General features: G+C 53.1%; 1 protein-coding gene across 12 annotated transcripts in view; it reads right to left on the reverse strand.

Annotated features, from left to right (window-relative positions):
• The window catches only part of MSI2 (musashi RNA binding protein 2), a 389,990-nt gene that overhangs the window by 43,735 nt on the left and 321,564 nt on the right, over positions 1–24,691 (reverse strand). For 8 of the 12 annotated variants that reach the window (XM_057713788.1, XM_057713786.1, XM_057713796.1 and 5 more), the window contains 2 exons: positions 17,418–17,532; positions 8,136–8,210 (listed from right to left, as the gene is read on the reverse strand). In XM_057713788.1, the coding sequence (XP_057569771.1) occupies positions 8,136–8,210; positions 17,418–17,532 (190 nt within the window). The other 4 variants (XM_057713795.1, XM_057713791.1, XM_057713794.1 and 1 more) reach the window with 4 other exon arrangements.

Genomic DNA, 24,691 nt, shown 5'->3' on the forward strand with positions numbered 1-24,691 from the left:
GTGAGCTGGTTCAGGAAGCAGCCCCCTGCCCACGGCCGAGGTTGCTCTCCCCAGCCCTCTGGTATAAGGCGGACTCCTCCCCTCCCGAGAACGCGGGCTGCCTTCACTCTGCTTTCCACATTCAAGCCATGGACCTCAGGATAAGACAGACCACTAAGACCTGATCTTTGCTCGAAGACCAGACGATCTGACTGAAGGCTGCATTGCAGAGCCCGACGGAAGATGGGCTACAGCAGCCTCTCCCCCAGAGGGAACAGGATATCCTCGAGCTACGGCATCTCTCCTCAGACCACATCCCCTCCCTCCGTGTGGAACAGAATGACCATCTTTCGGAGGGACCAAAAATCAACCAGCACCTGAGAACCCTCCATCATTAGCCTGGGAACACGGAAGGCAAAACACGTGGTGAGCGGGTGTGAGGCCCGGATCCAGCACCCGTGTGGGCATCACCAATCAACCACAGTCCCCTTTTCTGCTGAGCCAAGACTTGGCCTCAAGATCATCCTTCAGCCAGTGCTCCAGGAAGCCAGCCCCCATCAGTCGACATCAGCACCTGAGATGAAACCTGTTTTCCATCGCTGAGGAGGCAGAAGCACAAACTGGCACTTGCAGAACCAGAGTCCCCGGTCTCCTCACCTGGGACCCGCACTGCCTGGCTACTCCCACACGATCATCCCAGGAGGGAGGTGGGAGCACTGAGCCCAGGGTGCCAGCCTGACTCTCCTGGCTGCCCCGAGGGTCCCGTGTCCGAGGTCACTTCAGGAGCCAAGGCTGTGGCTCACTTTCTGGTGGTTGGGGCTGCATTAACCCTGCTGTCCCAGTAGAGCTGAAAGACCCCCAAAGGGCCACCAGCCAATCTGAGGCAGGGGGAGAGGAACGGAGCCCAGAGAGGAGGAGAGGCAGTGCAAAAAGAGGGGCGTAGTCTTCTGAACTCACCTGCGTAGGATCCCCCCCCCCCCCCCCGTCACTACCTCTCCAAACCCCTCTGACTTTGGAAATGACCACACCACTCCTCTACTTAAAATCATCTAAGGGCTTTTCACATGTTTTGTGGATCAAATACGAATTCCGGAACCTGACAACACTCACAAGGCCTGCCAGGACTCAGCCCTGCCTCCCTCTCTAACCTTGTCTCCCCTGCCCCACCCCGTGCCCCGAGATGCTCCTGCAAGCTCCCCACACACTGACCTGCTCTGAATCCCTGGGACCCGCGCGGCATCCTCTCTCAGGTTTGTGGCAGAGACTGCCAAGTGTCCCCTAGTATCTACTTCACTCTTCTTCCGTCATACCAGAATCCTGTTTTTAGCTGGTACATAGTCACCAGGAATATGAGGTTCCTTTGCAGCTAAAACTGGCCATGTGACTTAGGCCTGACCCATGGGGTCTAAGCAGAGTGCCACACATAACTTCTGAGAAGTCTTATTAAAGGGAAGAGATGTGTTCTTCCGGGATGAGTATGTAATGGCTGGAGCTTGAGCAGCCTTCTTAATCTATGAGATGGAGTCCTAGGTTGAAGAGAATAAAACACAAAGATAAAAGACATCCAGACTCTTGCTACTGTGGAGCCACATCCAGGCTTCTTTCACATTGGAGAGAAAAAACAAATTCTTATTTTGTCTAGGCCATTATTATATTGTGTTTTCTCACTTTTGTGTTTTCTTTCTTTTTAAAAACACTTGATTCAGTGTCTAAGCATGTCATTTCTCTAGCTGGGCTATACTTCCTTCTCTTCTTTACCTAGCTAATTTTATGTGACTTTGTAAGAATCAGTTCTGGTGTCACTTCGGGCAGGACTAGCAGCCTGTCCTGGCCCCTCACGGCAGAGAGAGATTCCCTCTCTCTAGTTAAGCACCTGTCCCATGATGCTCAATGGGTTTGAGCAGTGGGTTTCTCTCCCTCAGCTGGACCATGAGCATCCTGAAGGAACGAGTCTTATTCACGTCCAGATATTGGGCACCTAATCCAGTGCCTGAGGATCAGTAAATATGGAGGGAGGGAAGAGGAAAGGTGAAGCAAGAAGTCCCAGCAACTCTCTTGGGGATTCTCACTCATTCTTTTCACTGATAAGTAGATCCACCAGCAGGCACCTTCATCGGGGGTGACGAGGGAGGGAAAGCCACTCTGAAGAGTGACAGAACAAGAACACCAATGCCCACTATTTCTAACACTTCCAGCTGTAGAGCATTTACCAATTTACAAGGCGTGTTCACATACACACAGTACCCCACTTAACGCTAACAACCTCACTCACGAGGCACTAGTATAATCCTGAGGGCTCAGAGGGCTACGTCACTTGCTCACGGTCACATGGCTACTATGTGGCCAAGTGGGAACTGGAAATGAGATCGCCCAGCTTCACATCCAGCAACACAGGTGCCTCCTCGGACCTGCGCCGTACAGGGGAGTTAGGAAAGCAAGCATGTCCAAGTCACATGTCGGCTGGTGTGCACAGCACGTGCATGGGCTCACACACACCTGGAGCGCAGATGCGAGGGGCTCCAGATGTTCAGTGCTACTTTCACTGGAGGGCAGGGCTGACAGCAGAGGAAGGGGGGTGGGGACGGGCCGTGCAGCTGCTGCATGCAAATGCCCTGCCACAGGGCCACCTCGAGCACGTGCAGGGCGCACGGGGAAGCAGAGAGGGCTGGGCACAGTCGGCAGCCAGGGGGAGTGCGCCTGCTTTCCAAAACCGCACCAGGCTGTCACTGGTACCGGTTATTTAGTGCCTTCACCACCCCCGGCGCGAGAGCAGGACACTGTCGGGCTAAGAGACCGCAGCACACAGCATGTCCGTGGTAAACAATTTATTTTTCTACCTCAGTTGCTTACAGGGGTAAAAATAAAACGTCATTAGGAAGAAGCACAGATGAACTATTTACAAAGATGAAGACAATTCGCAATGGCTAAACGTCTGTGGGGCAAGCATACTAGGACAAGTTCACCAAAGCAAAGCAATTTGCAGCAGAACCAGATAAAGAGGGAAAAAGCCATACGGATTAAACACCAAAACAAACAAACAAACAAACAAACAAACAAAAAACAGCACTCATGAACAAGCCTGTGGGAAAATAAAAGGAAGGTAACCAATGATCACATCCAGCTTCTTGAATGAGTTGAGCGAAGCTGCGCAGGCTGCGTCTAAAGGACACTGACATTCAAATGCATGGGTTTGTTCACGTCAAATGCATCTAACAGAAGCACATGGGTCACTTCTCACAAACCCTGAGCAAATCCAAGAGAGTGCGGAAGTGGACGGATCAGGGTCACGGGGAAAGGAAGCCCTCCTGGGGGTGCCCATCGGGGGTACTGAGCGGATCAGGATGGACCCTCTGTGTGCGTCCCCTCGGACCCCAGCAGGGGATGCAAGCAGTGGGCAGGGGGGTGAGGACAGAGGGTGCTGGGGGGGGAGAGGGGCCTTGTGCTGACCAGTGCCCAGAGGGCCTCCACTGTCCCTTCCTGGAGACTGGCGTGTGTTATCATAGCAACAGCCACTGAGGGGCTGGCCCCAAAAGGCCAAGACAACCAGAAAATGTTTCTATAATTTTTCTTTCAGGTTAGATCACTCACATTAGTATTTATGGAACAGTCTGTGTGTATGTGTGTGCGCACTGCTGGTTCTGTCTACCATGGGACACAGGTGCTCCAAGTCACACATTTCCAACCCCTGCGGGTACCAGCACTTAAAAGCTCACCCGTGAAATGCCCCAGCAAGCCTATTTGGTAATTATTTAAAATGATTTGATGCCTTCTTCCTAGATTCCCTTGAGGATGCTCCACAAAGTTTGTGAGACGTTTCCCTCTAGCCCCGTTACCTTCTGGGAGGGTGGCAGGCGGCCCAGGTGGGCAGGTGCTCACAGTGTACACAAGAAGCAAAACGGGAGGGACTGGAGAATAAGACTGCTGTTTCAAAACGGAATGAAGCACGGAGGACACGAGTCTTTTCCAAGAGTTAAAAAGGAGAAAAAGAACATTCGTGCAAACAGGCAGCCAGGACAGTGGTCAGTGGGCCCTGACAGCGGTGGGGTGGCCCCGGCAGGGACCGTGTCCTCTCTCTAGTAATGGTAGCAAACCCCAGTTTGTTAGCCTCTCTTAAGAGCTAGTTGATAAAAATTATGTCTTGTGAAACCGGCAAATAGTCTGCAAAGTGAAATAAGAACAGAAATTAACAGATTGAACTGAAATGAGAGTCCGGAGAGGGGGAAAAGAGAGGAAACAGGAGACCACGGATCAGGGTTGTAATAATTCCAGCCCACACGCCGATCCACGAGGGCTGGCGTGGGGGGCAGGGGGTGGACATCTGGGCTTGGGAAGGAGCCACGTCCACCGTGGTTCATCGTTACCCAGTCTTTCTGGAAGAGGACGACTCCCCACTCTAATACTTATCCAAAGCATCTAGCCCTCTTTATGGGAGCATCTCTCCTTTATTTTCATAGAAGCCTAAAGGTGGGCAGAGGCAGGCATTTCTCAACACCAGCTGTGCAGCCAGCAAGGTCTGCGGCAACCCCAGGTCACACAGGTAAAGCAGGGACCCCAGCACGTGAGACAGGGGTTCACAGAAAAGGCCGACTCAGGTGAGGAGGCAGCACCTTCCTGCAGGGGCCGCAGGACACTCGGTGTGTGGTGAAGACGCACAGGATGCAGCCCTCAGCAGCCCTCCAGGACGAGAGTGTCCTTCTGCTGCTCTTATCGACCTCACATCGCCCCGCGGGATGGATTCAGGAAGGGCTGGGAGGGGTGCAGGAGGTACGCGCAGCACAAGAGAGACTGCAGGTGGGCAGAGGGGGAAGTGGGCCCCCACGAGAACATGGCAAAGAAAGACCAGGAAGAAAAGACACCAGGGCAGCTCGGCGGTGATGAGTCAGCTGTGCTGATTCACTGACTCAGAGGCACGGGGAGGGGTCCGCAGAGCCACCCTGATGGGTGAGGAGAGGGCAGAGTTGGGCTGCCCCTCCCCTGGGTCACCCCCCCTGCCCCCCAGCTCCCTTGGCCAGATCCACTGAAGACATTCCTGATTGGCACGGGGCAAGAGATGCACGTCAGGACGTTGCAAAACGTCCCTGCCCCTGGGGCCCTGCCCCTGCAGCCGAGGCTCCAGGAGGGGTCAAGTTTGGCTCCTGAGGGCAGCCTTGTCTGGAAAACCACGGGGCCTACCAGGCTCTGTGTTCCAGAACCCTCGGCTGCTGGAGGCGCCCGGACAGCAGACAGAGCCACCTCTCCACAGGAGCGGGGTCAGCAGGGGACAGCTCTGAAACCAGCCCAGCTCCTTCCGGAGGCGTGAGGGCGCTGAGGGCCAGCGACTGACCACCCCTGCCTGGCCCAGGGCCTCTCCACACCCTGACCCTCCCGTGAGCAGGTGGCCCCACTCTTGTGGCCGCCGACGGCCCCTCCCTGGCCACTGGTGAGAACAAAAAAGAGGCTTCTGGGGGGGTGAGTGGGAAGGATGGGGCTGGGGTGGTTTGATGGCTGAGAGAGAACAGCCATGTCCCACCGGGTAGACAGCCTCTGTTTGGATATTTTAATGCCCGATTTCTGTCCTATTCAAACCCCACAGATTGCACTAAGCTGCAGGAGCTGAGGACAGTGATACGTGGACGTACCCTGGCTCGTGCCACGGCCCTTCACCACCCTCCCCTGCTCTGCTCCCAAAGCCCTGGCCTGTGGTGAAGGGCTAGGCACCTGGGAAACCCCATCTCACTCTACTCAGCCTCAGTTGGTCACTCTTGCACCTCTGTTTGTCCTGCATATATGTCTGTCCAGGGCACACCCAAAGATACAGGTCCTTGAGACAAAATTCTACCAGACATTTCCTGGGCTGGCTCATGGGGCCTGGGGGGCAGGTTCTCAGATGCGATGGGGGCCTTAGCAAGGGGTCCACTTTGTCACTCCCCCCGCCCCAAATTATCCCATGTTAGGATCCCTAACTCTGCCTGTTGGAACTAGTGCTGCACTGAGGGAGCAATGGCAACCTGATTGTGAAGGGAGGTGGGCTGCACCAAGCGCACAGAGCAGCAAGGCGCTCTCACTGAGCCAGTATGTGTGACCCTGCACATCTTCTTGTCCCCTGGGGAGGAAACTAGAGGAGGGAGGGAGAGAATAGGCTTCCCCCAAACTACCACCAGCTTCTGAGCAGGACAGGCAAAGAATGGAAAACAGGGACAGTGACATGCAAGGTCTCCCCAAGAGAAGACGTGCATGCGTGCATCTCTCGTGACCAAGCAACCCCACCATAAACACACCTCTTCCTTTAGGCTCCTACACTGCGGTATCCAACAGAAGTTTACATGGTGACGGAAATGTTCTATATTCTGTGCAGACAGTAGCCACCAGCCATGTGGCTGCTGAGTAACTGTAGTGTGACTAGTGTGGCTGAGGGACTGAATTTTCCATTGTGCTTAATGTTACTTAATTTAAATTTAAATTTTAGTAGCTGTACGTGGCTGGTGTGGTGGTACCGGACAGATGGATGCTAGATAGAGGATGGGGTGTGGCAGTTAAGACCCAGGCCACCTGGGTCCCAACCCTGGTCCTGCCTCTTGCTGGTTGTGACCCGCTGAACAGGGTTTCTACCTCTCCAGGCCTCAGGGGGCCTGTAGACAGAAAATCTAGGGGAGGCACAGACTGTGCCTGGCCCAGCGCTGGCTCCTCAGCTTGTGGTGCCCGGTGTCCTGCTTGGAGAGGCTCGTGGCCACCGGAGCAGGCCCGTGCAGCAGACAAGTGGTGGGGAGAGCTGCCCTGCGGCGGCTGAGGATGCTGAGGGCCCTGCCCTGGTGGGGAAGCCACCCGGCCCAAGGGACACACGCGTGGGCAAGTCCCGCACTCACACGCCTCCACCTGAACTTCTGCTACTGTATCTGCTGTTCTCCTCCACCTCCCCCACGATCAGAAAGGTACACAGACCCCAGGGACCATCCTGCCCAAGTGTCTCATTTACAGAAGACAAAAGAGAGGCCCCGAGATGCTGGGTGAGCTGCCTGTGGCCCTGAGCGGCCAGGACAAGAGCCTAGGGCTTCTGTTGCTGGTTGGGGATCTGCCCTGCATAGGGCATGGCTCTGAGCATCCCAGATGCCTCCTGACCTCCCCCACACACCCTTCCCCACCGGAAGCTTAGCGGGAGGCACAGGCGGGGCTGAGCCCCTCGCATACCACGCGTCCTGCCTTCCACTGCCTTCAGAATGCCGTCCGCCCAGGGCCACGTCCCACCCTGCCTGCCTCCTTGCAGCTCAGGCCACTGGGTTCGGCAGGATGAGCAACCAGGAGTGGAAGCCCAGTTCCCCAGGGCCTCCTCCCACAGCACAGAACCAAGAGGACAAAATGCCTTCTCTAGAGACCCCAGCTGTCCTTAGAACACACATACCCCCGAGCGCCCCAATCTATTCTTGCTGTACGCCAGGTCTGGGAGAGGCAGGCATCCCCCCTCTAGGGAACCACGAGCCCCATCACACAGAGCTTCCTTCAGCATCCCTCCCCCATCCCTGCAGGGCCACACCCCCTGCTGCCCCACAGGTGGGGCTCCCAGGCCTCCCGGTTACAGGGGAGCGGCAGCAGCCTGGGCACGTGGGCGGGCACCGCCGGGGGCTCCGCCTTGAGTCTCTGACGCCCACGTGGAGGGAAGGGAGAAGCTAACCCCCTGCCCCCACTGCCACTCAGGACAGAGAGACGTCCCAACCCAAGAGCACAGCCAACACACGTGTCAGGAGGGCACCGGAGCCGGAAGAGGGGAGGAGGGAAGCTGGGGTCTAGGCAGCAACGCACGTGGATGCTGGGGAGGCAGAGGGTGACGGAAAACCCCGGGCCCAGAGTTCAGTCCCCTCCCCCAGGAGAGAGAACCCAGGAGAGGCTTCAGAAAAGGGAGGCTGAGCAGAGGGAGGGTGAGCAGAGGGAGGGCTCCTGTCTCGGGTCTTTCCCTTCTGCCTACAAGCCACTCTCCACAGCCTGGCACCAGGGAAATACTTCAGTTAACCAGACACCGGGCTGCATCCTGACCTGGATGCAGGGTCCAGTGGATCTGAAACTCAGCACCTGTAGGTCGTCCTGTGAATGGATGTGTGTATGCGTTGGTTCTCGTTAGGGGCCCCCCTCCCCGCCGTGCAGCCACCTCCCCTGTCCCCAGAGCCACAGGAGACAAAGCCACTCACCTGGGAACTGATAGCCGTAGCTGGGAGCAAATCCGGGGTAGCCGCGGCCATAGGTTGCCACAAAGTTGGGGTAGCCTTGAACACAGAGAGAAAGACCACGTCGGTTAGCGCAGACGCTGCAGGCTGGGGGGAGTCTGAGGGAGGGCGGGAGGGAGAAACAGTTCGAGTTCTTTTCCTCCACAGAACGACGTGTCTCCCGTGGGGGCCTTCTTTACCCAGGGCCTGCGTCACCCCTTGCCTGTGGTGGGGGCCCTGCTGTCTGCCTGCTGGTGATTAGCCCGTGTTTGGGCACAGAGACTCCCAAAGCCCACGCACCTTCTTGAACCAGCAGAGTAAATGCCATGTGTTAGCCCCAGACCCCAGGCCCGTGCCCGGCGCTGACATTTGCAGAGCTTACCCTGCATGTGCTTTACCTTAAAGCTATTGACAGTAGGAGATTAAAGTCCTTGTAATGCCTCCTCCTGAGGCGGCAGGCGAAAGCGCCAGCACCACGGACAGAGCAAAAATAGCGGGGCTGGGGCGGGGCGGGGCTCACAGTTTAGGGGCAAAACTCTGGGCCGACCCTGTGCCTCTGGAAAAACACTGGGCCCGTGAGCGGGGACCGGGCCACATCCAAGCAGGCACACATCACCGTATCTTTCCAAGGCCCCAGGAGAACCGGGAGGGCCTGGCTGTACTAAATGCACCGCAAGCATGAACCCAACCCCTCGGTGGGCGTTTCCCAGCAAGCACGGTCCTTCCAGGCACTATCTCAGCGGATAACCTTGGTGGTGCCTGGCGAACCGAGGGGTGCCTGTGGACACCGCTGCTGGACTGGGTCTGGGGTGCAGAGGAAAGTACTGGCAAGTTCTGGTGCCCATGTGGTCTTCTCTGATCTGTTACCAAGCCCCCACGAGACACCACTTCAGCTCTCTACCCTTCATGGTGCCCACTCAGGCCCTCACTCTTCACTCCTGACCTCTTGATTTCAGCTACAAAGAAGGCTGGGGTAGCCTTCTTGGACTGAAATTCACTGACCATAGGAGACCCACGGCTACCCCGTTCCCAGCCTGCCAGGCTCCCTTTGCCTCCCTCCGCTCGATGCAGAAAAATCTCAGTCCATTCACGCTCTTAAAATACCACCCTGGCCACCTTACCACCCACTCTACTACCACCACCATCACCGGCCTGGCTTCTGCTTTGACCTCTGAGCCGGATGTCTGTGGTCGTTTTCAGCTGCCCAGCACCTGAACCCCCTTCTCTGTGTGTGAGTCTTGGAGAGAGGCCTGCCTCTCATCAGGGAAGCAGAAATGCCTCACCTCCTACTCTTGCTGAGCCTGGCAGCTGAGAAGCAGACTGTGAACCTGGGCTGAGCTGGGGCAAGCCTTCCCCAGGTGCCAGTGGGGCAGAGGCAGGGGTGGGCGGTTCAGAATCTATTCTGGCATCAGCAGCAGAGCCCAGGATCCGTTGGTGGCAACAGTGGCTCCCTGACCAGGTCATTCCTGGGTTGTCCCTTGGTGGGGCTGTGGCTGACTGCCCAGCTCCCCAGTTCCTGCCTGCTCCCCCGCCTTCCTGGTAGTTCTGTGCGCTGCCCAAGCCCCTTCCAAGAATCTCCTTTACTGTTTACAGCAGCCAGAGTTATTTCTGCTGCTTTGTCACCAAAACATTGGTAGAAAGCTGCTCTGATGGGTGGATTCAGGACAGTCTCCACACCCTCCTGCCATGAGGCTGACACATGGCAGCTTTCCACATGTGTCCCTGTGGCTCCACACACCACCTTAAACACCCTAAACATAGGCTCTGGGGTCTCACCATCCACTTCCAAGGTGGATTCTCACATATTACAAGCCTTTCCTGACGCTGCAGGTGATGGCTGAAGACCAGGATCATTCACTAAACTCCAGCTTCGACGCAGCGTCATGAGCTAGAGCTTGCGGGTCTTCCTGCTGCCTGTTCACAGCGCTTTCATGCCGAAGGGGTCCAGAAATGGGTCCCACCCTCCCTCACTTTCCTCTGCATGTCGGTGTCACAGCTTTCACCTTGACCAGAAGATCTGCCATCAGACCTAGAAGAGAAGTTTGCTGGACTGGACATCAGGAGACGGGTTCTAGTCCTGCCTCTGGCCCAAGGCCATGCTGTTGGGGTTCTTCCCTTCCCTCTGGGAGCTTGAGTCTTGCCATCTGTAGAAAGCTGTGCAGGTCCCTGCAGCGCTGATGGGTCCCAGTTCTCAACAGAGACCAGCTGTGGCTCCTTTCCCTTCGGCCAGAGCCTTTCCAAACCTGCAGTCACAACTCACTGGGCAATCGACCTGTTTATACCCCAAAAGGGTCTTGCTGCTTGCTCTTTCCCTATGAGTTTATTTCCCAGCACTTGGTGCCTCGTTGGCAGAAGGCTGCCCGGACCATCGGGATGATCTGGCAGCTCTGCCCTGACTGCCGAGGAACAGATCCCAGTGAATCGCTGAGCTTTGGCCCCTGATGGGGAAAGAAGAGGGACAGAGGGACAAAGATGGACGGAGACAGGGACTCGGGTGCCTTAAGTGGACACACACATACTGGCTCCTTCCTTGGTATTTATTTCATGGCTGGCCAGCCCAGTTCTCCTCCAAGTTAATCACCTGCTATCAAATCAGCTCTTTCAGCACTAGACTTCTTACCTATATTTCAACAATATTGATTAATGAATTATATGCAAACAGTCAAATCACTGCTGCCCACGGGCTTTCCTAGTGAAAAATGGCTCCTTTGCCTCTAACTTCAGTGCTGGGGGTCTTAAATATTTTAGTGTTAACGTGATAGCAAAAGCATAAGCCCACGTGTCACCTTCGAGACTCCCTCAGGGTGGGTGGGGTGGAGGGGGGTGGAACGCCCAGTCCTTCCCTGATTCAGGTGACCAGTATGATTCCATTGTATCTACTTCTTCCTGGCACACTCGAAAGTCTCCAACAGGAAGGAAGACAAGCATGGTCAAGTTCACCCCAATCTGGAGCCTCACCCCAATCTTCTAGGACATGTCAAAATGGTCTCTCGTACAACAAAGATGAGAATTTGGCATCTGCCCGAGTGGGGGATCTTATCTCCACCCCCCATCGCCGAACATCCTCTGGGTCAGGCAGATGAAATCATAAATTTATAATACAACATTACTTCAATTTTCCTCTTCATTTACTGCTGTGCAGCCCAGCTCTGCTCCAGCGGCTCACAGCCCGGGCCACACGGGGGAAACTGGCTGGCTGCATATCAATAGCACATCACAGCAGAGCCAGGAGCCCGCGCCAGCAAGCCGCATTACGGTGAGATGACCCAGCCACCACTTCCATTAGCAGCCGGGCCCCTCCCTCACTGGCCACTGCACAATTTATCTGCTCCAGTACTCTGGATGCCTGATCAATCCCACAGTAATTATCTCTTGTCACTAAAGAAAAAACCCAAGCCTTCTGCCTGGATGACTACCTTTCTTGCAGATAGGCTTTCCACTGTAGAAAAAAAAAAAAATCAGAAATCAACAAGAGAATTTGAATTTGCTAGTCAGCTCATTTGGGGGGCCCCCCTTTGGGATGCTGGCAGAATTCTTAGAACTGTGGTTCTATATCTTTGCTCCAAGCCTAGAAGATGTCTGCACATGGGCAAACTGGATGGGAGCACGGCTCATCCTCTTCTGGGCTCTGTTATTCCCACCAGGCCCCCGACTTGAATGAGACAAGAGACAAGGGCTGTTTACCCAGGGAGCTGCCGGCGTGTGACACATCTGCTGCGTGGCGTGCAGAGCGTTGCCTGGGGCACCACAGTGGCTCTATGAGGTCCGTGTACAGATACAACACCAAGTGCCAAGGGCCCTTCCCAGGCCACAGTCTGCAAGGATGCTGGGCCCCCAGAATCATCTGGAGTTGCAGGGGTTCCTCCAGATCCGTGCTGTCCCATTAAAATTTAATTTAATTTAAAGAATATAAAAAGAAAACTTCAGTTCTTCAGCCCCATCTTCAATGCTCAAGAGCCACATGTATCTAGCGGCTACCATCTTGGGTGGCGCAGATATAGGACCTTTCCACCATCGCACAAAGTTCTAGTGCACTGTGCTGCTCTAGAAGGAAAACAGAGAGCTGAATTTTGAGTTTCCTCTGTTTGCCAGAAAACAGCTGAACAAACGGAGAGCTCCTTGGGAATGAGCTCAACAGATATTTTGGGGAAAGACAAATCCTGGTTGAAACTACAAATGAGTCTAGGCATGCAGCTATAAGTTCCAGCCAATCTCCTTTTGATCAGTGAACACCAGCAGATTATAGCTCTTCATCCCTTCTGGACAAAAAAAAAATTTTTGTTTGCTTTCATTTCCGAGGGGGTTAACGTCAGGGAATACTGGGTCAGGGTGTCACAGCATCAGTAAGGACGCCCCTGGCTTTCTACGGCTGGGCAACTATGTCTCTCCACCTCTGGGCCCGTGGGGTGAAGCTCTGCTTCAAAGCCTCAGCGATGAAATTCTTCTCTACCACTGGTATCAAACATGTTAAACAGTGTGTGCCCAGCAAGGTCAAGATAGTTAGAGGCAGTAGGATTAGGTGGCTGAGGGCAGAGAAGGCCAAGAGGAATCAGATACATCAACAATAATCATGTTTGCTTTTATTAAGTCCACTTTCATTAAGAAAAACCCCAAAGATTCTAGTGCACTGGGTGGGCAAGGCAGTGAACACTCTGAAAGCTGCAAAAATACCTTCCCTAAAGGTCTTAGTTGATTTTGGTTTTGTCCAGCTCAAAGGCAGGGAGACCGACCTAAGGATGACTTCGCCTCTTCTCTCCTACACTTTCTTAAAGGAATTCCCATTGGGCTGATTATTCCATAATTCTGTCAAAGGCTATGAAAGCTAAAACCGAAACAGCTGTAGGTCTCCTCCCAAAAATGCCTGCCGCCACATCAAGAGAGATCAACAAAGAATAACTGTGCAATTGTACGCTGCTCAGCTTCCCTCTGATGAGGCCTCCTGAAGTAGGCAGAAAATCTTAAAGGGTATTTAAAAATTAGTTCCACAGTTTCCAAGTCATTTATAGACCTGTGTGTCCGCTGTCTCACTAGGATGTCAGCTCCTTGTTATCAGACTTCTTTCTCTGCTGCCTCTTCAGCATCCAGAACAATGCCTGGCACTTAGTAGGTACTCAACAGATATCTGTTGAATGCATGGATTTGAAAGCTTTAATCGTTTATAATCTCACTTCTAAAAATCCCTAACAGTGCTATATATTTTTCTGCTCTTTCAACAATAAAAGTTTAAATCACTGAAACCTCATCTCATTAATAAACTTAAAAAAAAGTGTTTCTGTGTGAGTCAAGTTCATTAGCCAAATTGGTGGTGGTGGTGATGGTGGTGATTCTAGGCTGATATGCAGAGGTCTAGTGCACCGTGGAGGTGGCGACGCAGGTGACTGATGGAGTCAGGTCAGGCCATCTTGCCAAATGATTAGACTCCACTGGTGACATCCCTTTAAGGGAAAAAGCAAGAAGCAAGGACTTCAGTCACAGCACAGCGGATGCCACTCTCCTCAACCAAGAGTCTAGAGGCCCAGGGGACCAAGCCATGCCAGTGGATGAAATAGAGGGCAGCCCTGGGGGCTTTTGGCGAGCACATCAGAGCAGGCTCAGTGGAGATCCCAGCCTGGCTGGGGAGGCAACAGGTCAACCAGACTGTGAGACTATGAGTTTGTCCCCTGGGGTGCTGATCTGATTCCCCACTCTGCTCGGACCTCAGGCTGAGCTGGTTCCTGACTGGGGGCACATTTGGGGACCTCTCACTGAGAGGAGGCCCCATCTCAGCAGGCATCTGGATGCCCTCAAACATAGTAGCTAGGGAATTCAGGAGGGCCAGGAGCTGATGAGGCCTGGAGGCCAGTGCACGGATCTTGTTGGGAGGTAGACATTCAAAGATAATCCAGCTCCTTTGCCTGGGGGTCTGAGGAGGAGGCTGCAGGTCCCACGGCACAAGCTGCACAGAGATGCAGGTCTAGCTACATCCACAGTCACTGGCAGGAAGAGATCCCAAGTGGCAGGGCGCTGGACACCTACTTGGATGGTAATGTGCCCAGGGCTTCCCAGTCCCTTACTAATACCAGCTCCCAGTTTGAGTATATATTACTGTATTTTGTTGACTGGAAGACACACTTTTTTTTTTTCTTCTTCACATCTTAATATCCAGAAAGTGGGATCCATCTCACAATGTGGTTTAGTTCACAGCATATATTTTTCCTTTCTGGATGGTACACGAGGTGCACTTTACCACCCGTGGCAGCTCGAATTTGACAAAATACAGCACTGGTTGGGCATGACATGGCTTCGTTTCTCTCGACAACCCCTTGAAGCGAGGGCTCCCACATCCCTACGGATGGGGTAACCAAAGGACAGAGAGGCTGTCCCTCCCGAGTCACACAGCTGGCCAGGTGAGACGTTCAGAGCGATTCTCAAGTCCTGAGCCCTTTCCCATGGGCCACACAGCCTGCCTTGGTGGAAGCCGGACCCACACCCATCAAGTCCACCCAAAGAGCTCTCTGCTTGCTCAGGGGTGAAAGAGAGCCTCGATGACCTGAGGGGGCCTGGCTGGCGCCTGGGGGTTTCGCCCGGTGGCAGCCTGAACCAGAGCTCTGTGGGCAAAAGGCCAAACCGTTAAGTAGCAAGGGTGTGTGGGATGGGGAAGAGCTGGGGGAGTTATGACTCAAGAGCTAACAGACTCAACCACAATGACATTTTAAACTAACAATTACCACCTCTTTACTGCAGCTCAGGGAAGTCATAACCTGAAACATGAGAGAACAAAGTCAGAGCAGATGAGTGGGCCCCTGGCATCCATCACATTTCCATCCCTCAGCGAGCGGGAGCCAGTCGGATGGTTCTGGAGAAGCACAGGGACCATGCGGGTCTGCCCACCACCAGCCGTGGTCAAAGCCACTCAGCCCGCCACCTCTCCTCACACACACGCTGCCTGAACCTGCCCCAGCAACAGCCCTGTCGGCCCTCGGGGCTCCACACCAGGATCCTCGCGTCCCAAGCTGTTCCTTCTGTCTGCGTTGCTCTTGCCTGGCTCACCCTTCTCATCCTAGCTGAGATGTCACCTTCACAGGGAGGTGTTCCCTGATTCTTCTGACTGCTTTCTGTTCCTCATCATGTGCCCATAAGGTACCTCACAACGCTATTACGAGTAATTACGTATCTGTGTGATGAGCTGTTAAATGTCACCTCTCTCACTAGACCACAAGCTGCATGAGGGCAGGGACCACATCTGCCTTGTTAAGCACTGTCTCCCAGTGCTGGCCCTGAGCCAGGCACGCAGTAGGTGCTCAAGGACTATTTGCTGTTGAATGCCTCCTGCAGTCAACAAGGCCCCTGCCTGGGCTCCCATTATGAAACCACCGGTCTGTGGAGCCCCGAGCTCTTGCTTGGCCTCTGGGGAGGACACAGCGGCTGCACCTTTGCTCTTTGGCAATTGACATGAGTGAGCTGGCTTTGCTCCACACCTCTGCTTCCCCAGGAAGAAAACCTCCCCCAGGCAAGCAGAGAAAACCATGGGGTCCATGATACCCCATGTAAAGGGTTTCAAGTGAGAGGCAGAAAGGTGGGGGCGCTTCCTGAAGATCTTGATCCTAAAAAGCCCCCCATTTGATGCCCTAGGGACTTTATATTCATTTAAAATTCAAGACTCTGAAAGCCAGCAGGTGGTAATGGGCTCAACTCTTTTAAGATTTGATTTTAAAATTTGGAACTATTAATTCATTTGGGGTTTCTTTTGGTAAACAACATAAGGTAAAGGTTACATACAAATTATTTTTTAGAGCAAGAGCTGTACAAGTGTCTTAAAGTCAACCAGGAAATAATTCTCAATGATTTTTAAAAATTAATTCCCTTATAATAATTAAACTTGTACATAGAAATACATTTAATTTAGGCTCTCTAACTTTTTCTACCAACAGGTGCCTTCCTATATGCCACACTATTTAAATTACTGTACTTTTGTACTATGTTCTGATATTTGGTTGAACTCTCTTATTTCTCATTTCTCTTCTTAAATTTTTTTCTTATTTATTCTTATGTGTTTCCTCTTCCAAATAAGTGTTACAATCATTTGGCCATTTTTAAAGAATTACAATAGGAATTTTCCTTGAAACTCTGTCAAAGCTAAAAAATTAAGAATTAGTATCTTAGCCATTTTGAGAATTCTCATGGCATCCTTTTCTGTTTTTTAAAGTTCCTCAAAATAACTTTACCTGCCTTGTTATTCCCTCAGACAAATAGATACAATTCTTTTTAAGAATTTAGAAAGCCAAGAAAAGTTTTATAAATTTAAAACAGCCAAGAATGATTTAAGCAGCAGCAAATCTGAAAATACATAAAGAGCTTATCAAACAATATAGAGGAGGGACTCTTAGCCAAACCAAATGAAACCCATTAAAACTAGACAGACCGTGTGCCTGAATGGAATTTTACCATTAACCACCATTTATCCCATTTAATTAGTATTTTCCCGACACACAATAACTTGCACTAAAATACCGTCCTCTCGCCTTGAAATTTCTAATTATTGTTGCGACCCACACCATTACGCTTCTCCACTGCTTTCTCCATCTTTCATGCCATTTAAGCAGCAAGATTTTCAATTATCTATGCAGACGGACAGAGATACCTTTAAGGAAGGGGCATAATATGCAACTCAATTTCTCTAAAAGCCAGGAGAGATCATTTCTCGTCAGAACAAACACACTTTGTCTTTCATCATTTCTTTTTTTTGCAAATAAAGAATAAAACAGGTTACTTAAGACATCCATTTAAATGCAAATTTTGATATCCCAAGAGAGAAATGTTAATCATTTAAACAGACAGGATAACCACCCACCCTTACCACATCCCCTCCTTTCCCAAGTTTTAGAAAACGTAGCCTCAGCTCACAGAAGTTAAGCCAGCCAGGAGTCCTTAGGTCTTTAGGAGCTCCCAGTCAGTAGATAGGGCTGAGGCAAAGAGAGGAACTTTTCCTCCTTTTGAAAAAGGGAGTGGAAAGGGGAAAAAAATAGTATCAAGTACCTTGTATGAGCCAGGCAGGGGACAAGATGCCTATCTATCTACTTGTCTGTCTGTATATCTATCTATATCTATCTATCTATCATCTATCTATCTATCTAATCTATCTATCTGTCTGTTACTTTAATGGTCACAACCGTCTTCCAAGAGGAATTATCATCCTCACATACAGGTGGGGAAGCTGAGGCTCAGACAGGTAAAGCAGTTTGCCCAAATAGAAGGTGGCCCGGTCCCCAGGGTCCGGCCCAGACTCACCCAGCATCCCCATGCCAAGCATGAAAGCATCCATGGTGTAAGGCAGTCCCCGGGCCCGGCCTCTTGTCCCAGGTGGGAACATGACCTCCTTCGGCTGAGCTTTCTTACATTCTACCTGTTAAACAGAAAGGCGAACACATGAGATGCAAATGAATTCCATGTAAATGTCAAGTGCAGAACGGATCTGGTTACCAGCTAAGTTATTTTTAGCCTTGCTCCTTACTCACTGTAAAAATAGCCATGCAGAGTAAATGGCCTGCAAAATAAATATTGAAGAAAACACACCACTTGTGCAAATCCCGCTTCAGAAAAACCTACAGGGATGAGATTGGGTTTGGAGGGGCGGCAAGGATGTCAGCCAAAGATGCACAGGCGTGGGTTGCAGCTCAAACTGAAACCTGCGCAGAAGGCATGAGAGGTAAGGAGGCGGGCGATGCCTGTTGGATGCGTCTGTGAAGAATAACAACAGCAATAGTAATAACCCGACGTGATCGTCTGTGTTTACACATCCTGCTCAGGTGCCATCAGGTCAGTGACTCCACATAATGACCACCTGATCCTGTCTCACTGAATAGACAGGACAGTTAGTCTTAGCTCCACTTCACAGACGAGAAAACTGAGCATCAGAAGGCTTGTGTAACCTGCCCTATGCCATATCCCAGTAGGTGCAGGCCCGGAAGCTGGATTTTTAAAATTTCTAGGTCAGCGATGCCACCATCTCCCTAAAACCTGCCCCAGCACACTCCCGAGGGAAGCAGTAAGATTAAACAGGGATTACCGGTTCCTCACTTTGCAGCTATGTCTTCAAGTGGTTGCTAAATCTCTCCCTTCTGTCTCCCCCTCCGCCTCCAAAACTTCTTCATCCTATTCTGCTCACATCCAGAAGTCATTTACTCAACACCCTTAATGAAATGTAATATAAACCCCAGGAAGTAAGTAAAACTGTTGCCTGCTGAAGTTCCTACACTGTTATTACTAGTGTTCCTTAGGCCCTTGTTCAGTGCTTACGTGCTTTTAGTTTACAGACAGACTTAACAAGCATTGTTAGCTGGTAACCAGTCCCACTGCTGATGAACAGGAGATGTTCTAGGGCAAGGCAGAGGCGCTTAAAGCTGCAAAAACTAACAGCGTGACAGCCTGATAGTGATGGGGAAAAGACAAGAATCAGGTATCTTATTTAAAAAAGCAGCCTAGGGCCATACGGTATGAGGGCCAAAGCTACATATAGCTCAACAGCTGCTGAGGGTCACCACACAGAAAATTACTATTGCTCACGGCACGTCCGAGAGATGAAGAAAAAGTTAAATTGTGTGCAATATACCTCATTTTAGAAAGGACCCACATGGGTTATTCACTTTGGAGATATTCTCATTCCAAATACTTCAGTTAAAAACTATTTTAGTGCTTAAGGCTGGGGGGAAGCTTTAATGACCTAAAATATGAACTCCTCTTTCTTCAAAGACGCCAGATACTAAGTATTACTGCTGCTCTTTAAAGAAGGATAACCACACAAGCTTTCAAAAATGGACAAAATGGTTCAACACTCATGACTGATATGTTTAGTACAAAGAGTTTTTATAGAGTAAAAGAAAAGAGAAGAGCATCCCCAAAGAGAAATGGGTAAAGGACTCGAACAGGCAATTCACAAATGGCTAATAAAGACGCGCACATCCACAATGTGACATTATCTTTCGCCAACCGGACTGACTGTGATGAAAAGATGATTTGATGTCAGAGTCCCTGAGAGTATGAGGAGTAGGGGTGGAAACAGGCCCATATTTTTCTGGAGGGCAACCTGATGAAACAGCATAAACCATAAATGCACACATCCTGCAACCCAGCAATCCTATGTACAGGGAGTCATCCTGCAGGATGAGGCTTTCACCACAAGCACTCATTACAATTTTTTTTTAAAAGGGAACAGCCTAAATGTCCTAGAACATTAGGCTAGGCTAGTTTGGCTAGTCTGGTTCCTCCAAGCTGATGGAAAGCGACGCAGCTACGAAGAAGCAGGCTGATGGTAACATCAGGTGAACCGGACAAACCAGGACGGCTGGTCACCCTAACTGTAAAAGGTGGGGAAAAGAGCAGATAACAGTGCCTTTGGGAAATAAACACGTGTATGTACCACCTAGGGGAAAATGCTAAAAAAATCACACCCAAGCTGTCTCAGAGGGACTTTGTTCTTTATTTCCATTGTGCATTGTTACTGTTGTTTATTCCCCCCCGTTTTTGCTTTGTGCATTACTGCTGCAAGTGAGGTGGGAGTGATTCACAAGAGAGAAATTCATCAGCACTCGCTCTCTCTCACAAGCACAGGGCTGACGCTGTGCTCCTGGACTCCAGATCCCATGCCTGGGACTCAGAAGCAGGCTGAGAAGCCTCATCTGCAAGAGGCTGCCTGAGCCTGGGGAGATGGGTGTGCTCTGCAGAGGCAGACAGATAATTACCTAACGCCAACACAGGGATCTGGAATAATACACTAACCAGCTCACTTCCTAACAGCCCTATCGGTGACAATCTACTGCATTGTCTTATGAAAACCTGCTGTCTGTTTCTAGGCAACCTGATCAACGAAAATTTCAGGTTTATACAATTTTCATTTAGGAAACATAAAGGTTAACTGACTGTAATGGGAGTATTTTAAACAAACCCACCTACTCTTCTTCCCACAAAACAGGGCTGGCAGCTCCGCTGAATGCTACTCTGTCTGGGCTGGTGCTGTCTGGGCCAGCACCGGCTGCGTGGGCTCAGTCAACCCCCTGCCGTGTCCACGGTGAGCGCTCCCGGAGGCCAGGGGCCGTGAAAGATGCTCTCTCTGGGGGACGCCCGCACGTCCCAGGCACTTGAGTGACGGGCAAAGGCAGCAGTCGCACCAGGGTGCCTGGCCTGGGCTGGCCGGCACTGAAGGCTCCTTGAAAGATTTCTCAGGACCAGAAGGCCTGTCCCCTGCACCCTGCCCCCCGGCCCCCACCTCCTTTGATGATCTCGTATGATGAAAGCACACAAAAGGGAAAAGAGGGAAAAGGGAAAGCTTTTCTCTCCCTGGATCCTGAGCCCTTGCAGTGGGCCAGGGGCTTGCTGAGGATGAAACTCTGTCCTTCACCCATCAGGCTGGCAGAAGCCTTGTCTTTCCCATCAGACTGTGAGTTCACAGGGCAGAGATCAGCGTCTGCCTCTCCTTCCTGGTCCCTCAGTGAGCCTCCACACAGAGCAGGGACTGACTCATCCGGTCGCCAGGGAGATCCAGTCTACTTAATGCCACGGTGCTGAGGAGCGCAATGTGCCCGGCGAGTGCTAGGCAGTGGGGGTGCAGACACACACGAGGCAGGGCCCCATTCCAGGGCCTTCAGTCGATGAAAAGAACAGGTCTTGACTGCCTGGTTCTCCTAACATTAAGGCAAGTATTCATCTGTCGCCCTGCCCCGTGTCACTTCTGGGCCCCTCAGCCTCTGGCACCTCTTGAGTTAGTCTCACGTGAGTCACCCCCATCCTCACTCTCCTCCCACTGGGCCCTGCACAAACCAGGGAACTTGACACGATCACCAGAGTTACTGTCAGACCAAGACACGGAACCAGCCCGTCTCCGCAGCTCCATGCACTCGGTCATCAGGCCACACACACTGTCCCAGTTTTCTACTGCTGTGCAACTAACTCCCCCCAACGTCGGTGGCTCCGAGCAATAATTTATCATCCTTCCTGGTGGTTCTGAGAGCGGACCGGGCCCAGCGGGGCTCTTGCTTGCGGTCGCTCACGGAGCTGTGGTCAGATGGCGGCTGGGGCTGGAGCCAGAGGAAGCCTGCCTCGGAGGACGGCCAGGATGCCTTCTTCCCTCCCATGGCGGCCAGCGGATGCTCCTCTGGCGGAGACTGTTCCTCGTGGCTTCTCCGTGGCACTCAGTCTTCTCCCAGCATGGTGGCTGAGTCCCAAGAGGGAGTGTCCCACGCAGAGCATCCCAAGGGACCGAGGCCGAAGCCGCCTGGCTTCTTATAACTCAGCCTTGGGAGTCACAACGTTCCCTCTGTCACCTTCTACTGGTGACACTGGGCCAGCCTGGATTTGGTGTAGGAGGGGAATACTCTCGAGGGCATGGATGCTGGGAGGCCTAGGTCACAGGGGCTGCTTTGGAGACTACCGCACGAGATCAATGGAGAGCAGCGAGCACACAGGACAGCGGGGCCCTTGGTGATGGAGTCGACGGGTGCTGAGGGCTGCCTTCACCATGGGGCACACAGCAGGGCACAGAAGCTCCCCTCGCACGGCAGCCCCCGAGACACTCATGTGGCTCCCCAGGTCCTCCTGGTGATCAGATCTCCTGCTCCAGCTCTCTCGGCGCCGTCCCTTTTATGCTTAGACCCCCTCATTTACGGTAAATGCTCCCCACCACCCACACCCTCGGGCAGCCCTGGATGGGGGCGGAGTCTGAGCAAGGACCGTCTCCGAGGTCTGGGTCTCAAGTCTCCTCAACCAACAGCTCAGACCCCACCTCTGCAGCGCCTCACCACAGCTGCAGCTGTTTCAAACAGCCGCTGGAGAAAGCCGCCTGAGTGGAGCGGCAGGAGAGGGAGCAGGAGTCCCATCTGGGTGTGCGCGCGTAAGAAGCCTCGGGGGCCACTTGTGACCAACTGCTCACACCAGGAAGACGAGGTCTCCATTTTCAAGTTTCACGGCTAGCAAAGCCACAAAGTAACCCCACAGCGGGGTCCAGATGCCAAAGACGTGCCGATCCCCCACAGCTAGATGGATCTGCTTTAAAATTCCAATCTCCAAATATGCTGCTTTGCTTGGCAAACTGGCCTTGGAGGAAAGGGTGGGGCTGCCCTGCAGCCCCACGGTGCTGGGCTCCGAGGAGGACCTGGCTGAACCCTCTTCAGGGACGGGACACTCAGGGCGCGGGCTGCCCCGCCCGGGCGTGACTCGCAGGCTGCTGTGAGCGTGGTCTCTAACCCTCCGTGCAGGCTGCTCGTCGGCGTGGCGGTGCCTCTGCCCACCTGGGTCCAGGGCAACTCAGTGAGGAGGTCTGTTTCTAACTTTATATTCAGAAATAATTTCAAAAGGACAGCACAAAGGACACCGCACACCCTTTATCAGAGTCACCGCGGTGAACGTTTCGTGGCTTCTGCTTTATCATTTGCACTCTTTGTCTCTGTCTCTAACCATGTATTTTCTCCTGAACCATCTGAGAGTAGGTTGCATGTATTACGGTTTGCACTTCCTAAACATAAAGACATTTTCTTACATGAGCGCAGTACAGGTAGCAACCTCAGGACGCTTAGCGTCTATAAAATACTTGTATCTAATCTGCCTTCTGTATTCCCATCTTGCCAGTTTACCCAATGATCCCTTTTATAGCGACACGCTCACCTCACAGAACAGGAAGCTGAGGCCCACGGACATCACACACGGGCGCCGTGGCTACAGAACCAGTCTATGCCTGGTGGGGCTGGGTTTGAACTCAGGTCCACCTGCTGTCCTGGCCCAACCAGGGCAGCGGGCCCTGTGCCACCCTCGCTCTAGGGGGACGCTTGGCATCAGCTTTGGAGAAGGTGCTGGGACGTCAGTAGGGACGGCTTCCCTGCAGCTACTCTGAGTGGCCGCTCTCGCCCAACTGGCCCGCAGCCCTTGCTGAGGCCAGCTCCCTGCGGGGCACCTTTGGAAGAGGCTGGCAGTCTGAGGAGGACGCCGAGATCTGGGAAGTGAAAAGGCTTTTGTTCTTCCTTGGTCTCTACACAAACGGCCCTAGTCAGCACGTGCCCCGGGGCCAGGAGGGAAGCCTGGCCGGGCCTCAGTCTGGGGAAACCCAAGCCCTGCAGCCATGGCCTTGATTTACCACTCAGGACAAGGAAGCTCTGTGTGGCCTGAAGAGCCCAGTGTCTGCAGCTTCGCTTCTTACGCCAAACAGGTCATGTTAGAAATGATTTACTCCTCCAGGGAGAGAGGGACGTATTTCAAAGGTTAAAGGTCTACTGCTCCTCAGAGATCCACCTGGACCGTGTGGCTGGCAGGGGGGAGGGGACAGTTGTAGGTCAGCCTCTCGGGACGGGCAAGTGCTCGGGGGGATGGCTTGTGGCCTCTGCCGCGGGCACCGTCCTTCTGTGGCGCTTCCTGAAAGCCACAGACGCCTGACCACCAGCGTCTCCTCTGACTCAAGCTGCACCCCCTGCTCAGCCAGGTCCCTGTGGGTCCCAGGCCAGCACTGCCTCTCTGAAGCCCCACACTGACCGTCTCCTCTAGCCCCTAGTCTCTGAGCAGAAGGGCGATGACACTCAGGTATAAAGATGCTGGGGTCCTGCCTCGAGCCAGCAGCTCCCCAGTCTCTCCAGTGAGGGGGGAGGGGTGAGCTGCACCCCAGAAACCACACACAGCCCCCCACTGTGGCGTCCCCGTCACAGCCTTTCCTTCTCCTGCCCTCTGCTCTCTCTGGCCCTCTGCGCCCATCATAAGCCTTTCTGGAGACTCCAGGAGGGAGGACCCTTCATGGGGCTCTTGCCCTCAAGGAACCTGCAGAGCAAGACAAAGCCCTGGCGAGCTCCTCGGGGAGGAACTGAGTCTACTGTCCTGCCCTGTGCGCGGTGCCCCGAGTCGGCCTCAAGAGCACGGCAGCTACAGATAATGCGCTAGAGAAGGTGCGGCTGCCGCCAATGGAGATGAGGGGCCCTGGTCCCACCGGCACTCTGCGTTTCAGGATGGCAGCTGGTGAGGGCCTGGCCTGAGACACCAACACAGGCGGCGGGAGGCGGGGGCGGAGGAGCCACACCTGGAACTCCTGGCAGCTGCCTTGGGGAGACCCCGCCCTTGACTCCAGCGGGGAAGGGTGTCTAGCCATCCTGCCATACCTGTGCCTCACCAGCACCAGCTCTTGTACCCTCTGCAAATTCGGCGAGGACCCTCAGCCAGACAAGACTGGCAAGTGAGCGGAAGGGAGATCCATGTCCCGTCCCTGCCTTCCTCCCTTCCCCAGACGTCTCCATCAGGCACTGTCCTTGCAGACAGGGGCCGCGTGTGGCCAAGCACCAGAGGACCCACCTGTACGGATAACCTGTCCTGTTCCAATGCAAAGGGGTGCTCACAGATAGGGACCCCCATGGAGTCTAAGGAAGAGGAGGTGAAGGAAGCCAGCAGAAACATCTGCCTTCAAAGGACACACGCTTGCTGTCAGTAGCTCAGACCCACTTGTGAGAAACACCGAGAGTCCCCCAGGACACAGAATCTTGACTCCACCTCTCTGGTCAGAGGAATCACCCTGCAGGGGAAGGAGCCTACTGTTTACTGAG

This window comes from Hippopotamus amphibius, chromosome 17, assembly GCF_030028045.1.
Source record: "Hippopotamus amphibius kiboko isolate mHipAmp2 chromosome 17, mHipAmp2.hap2, whole genome shotgun sequence".
In the NCBI taxonomy this organism is placed as follows: domain Eukaryota; kingdom Metazoa; phylum Chordata; class Mammalia; order Artiodactyla; family Hippopotamidae; genus Hippopotamus; species Hippopotamus amphibius.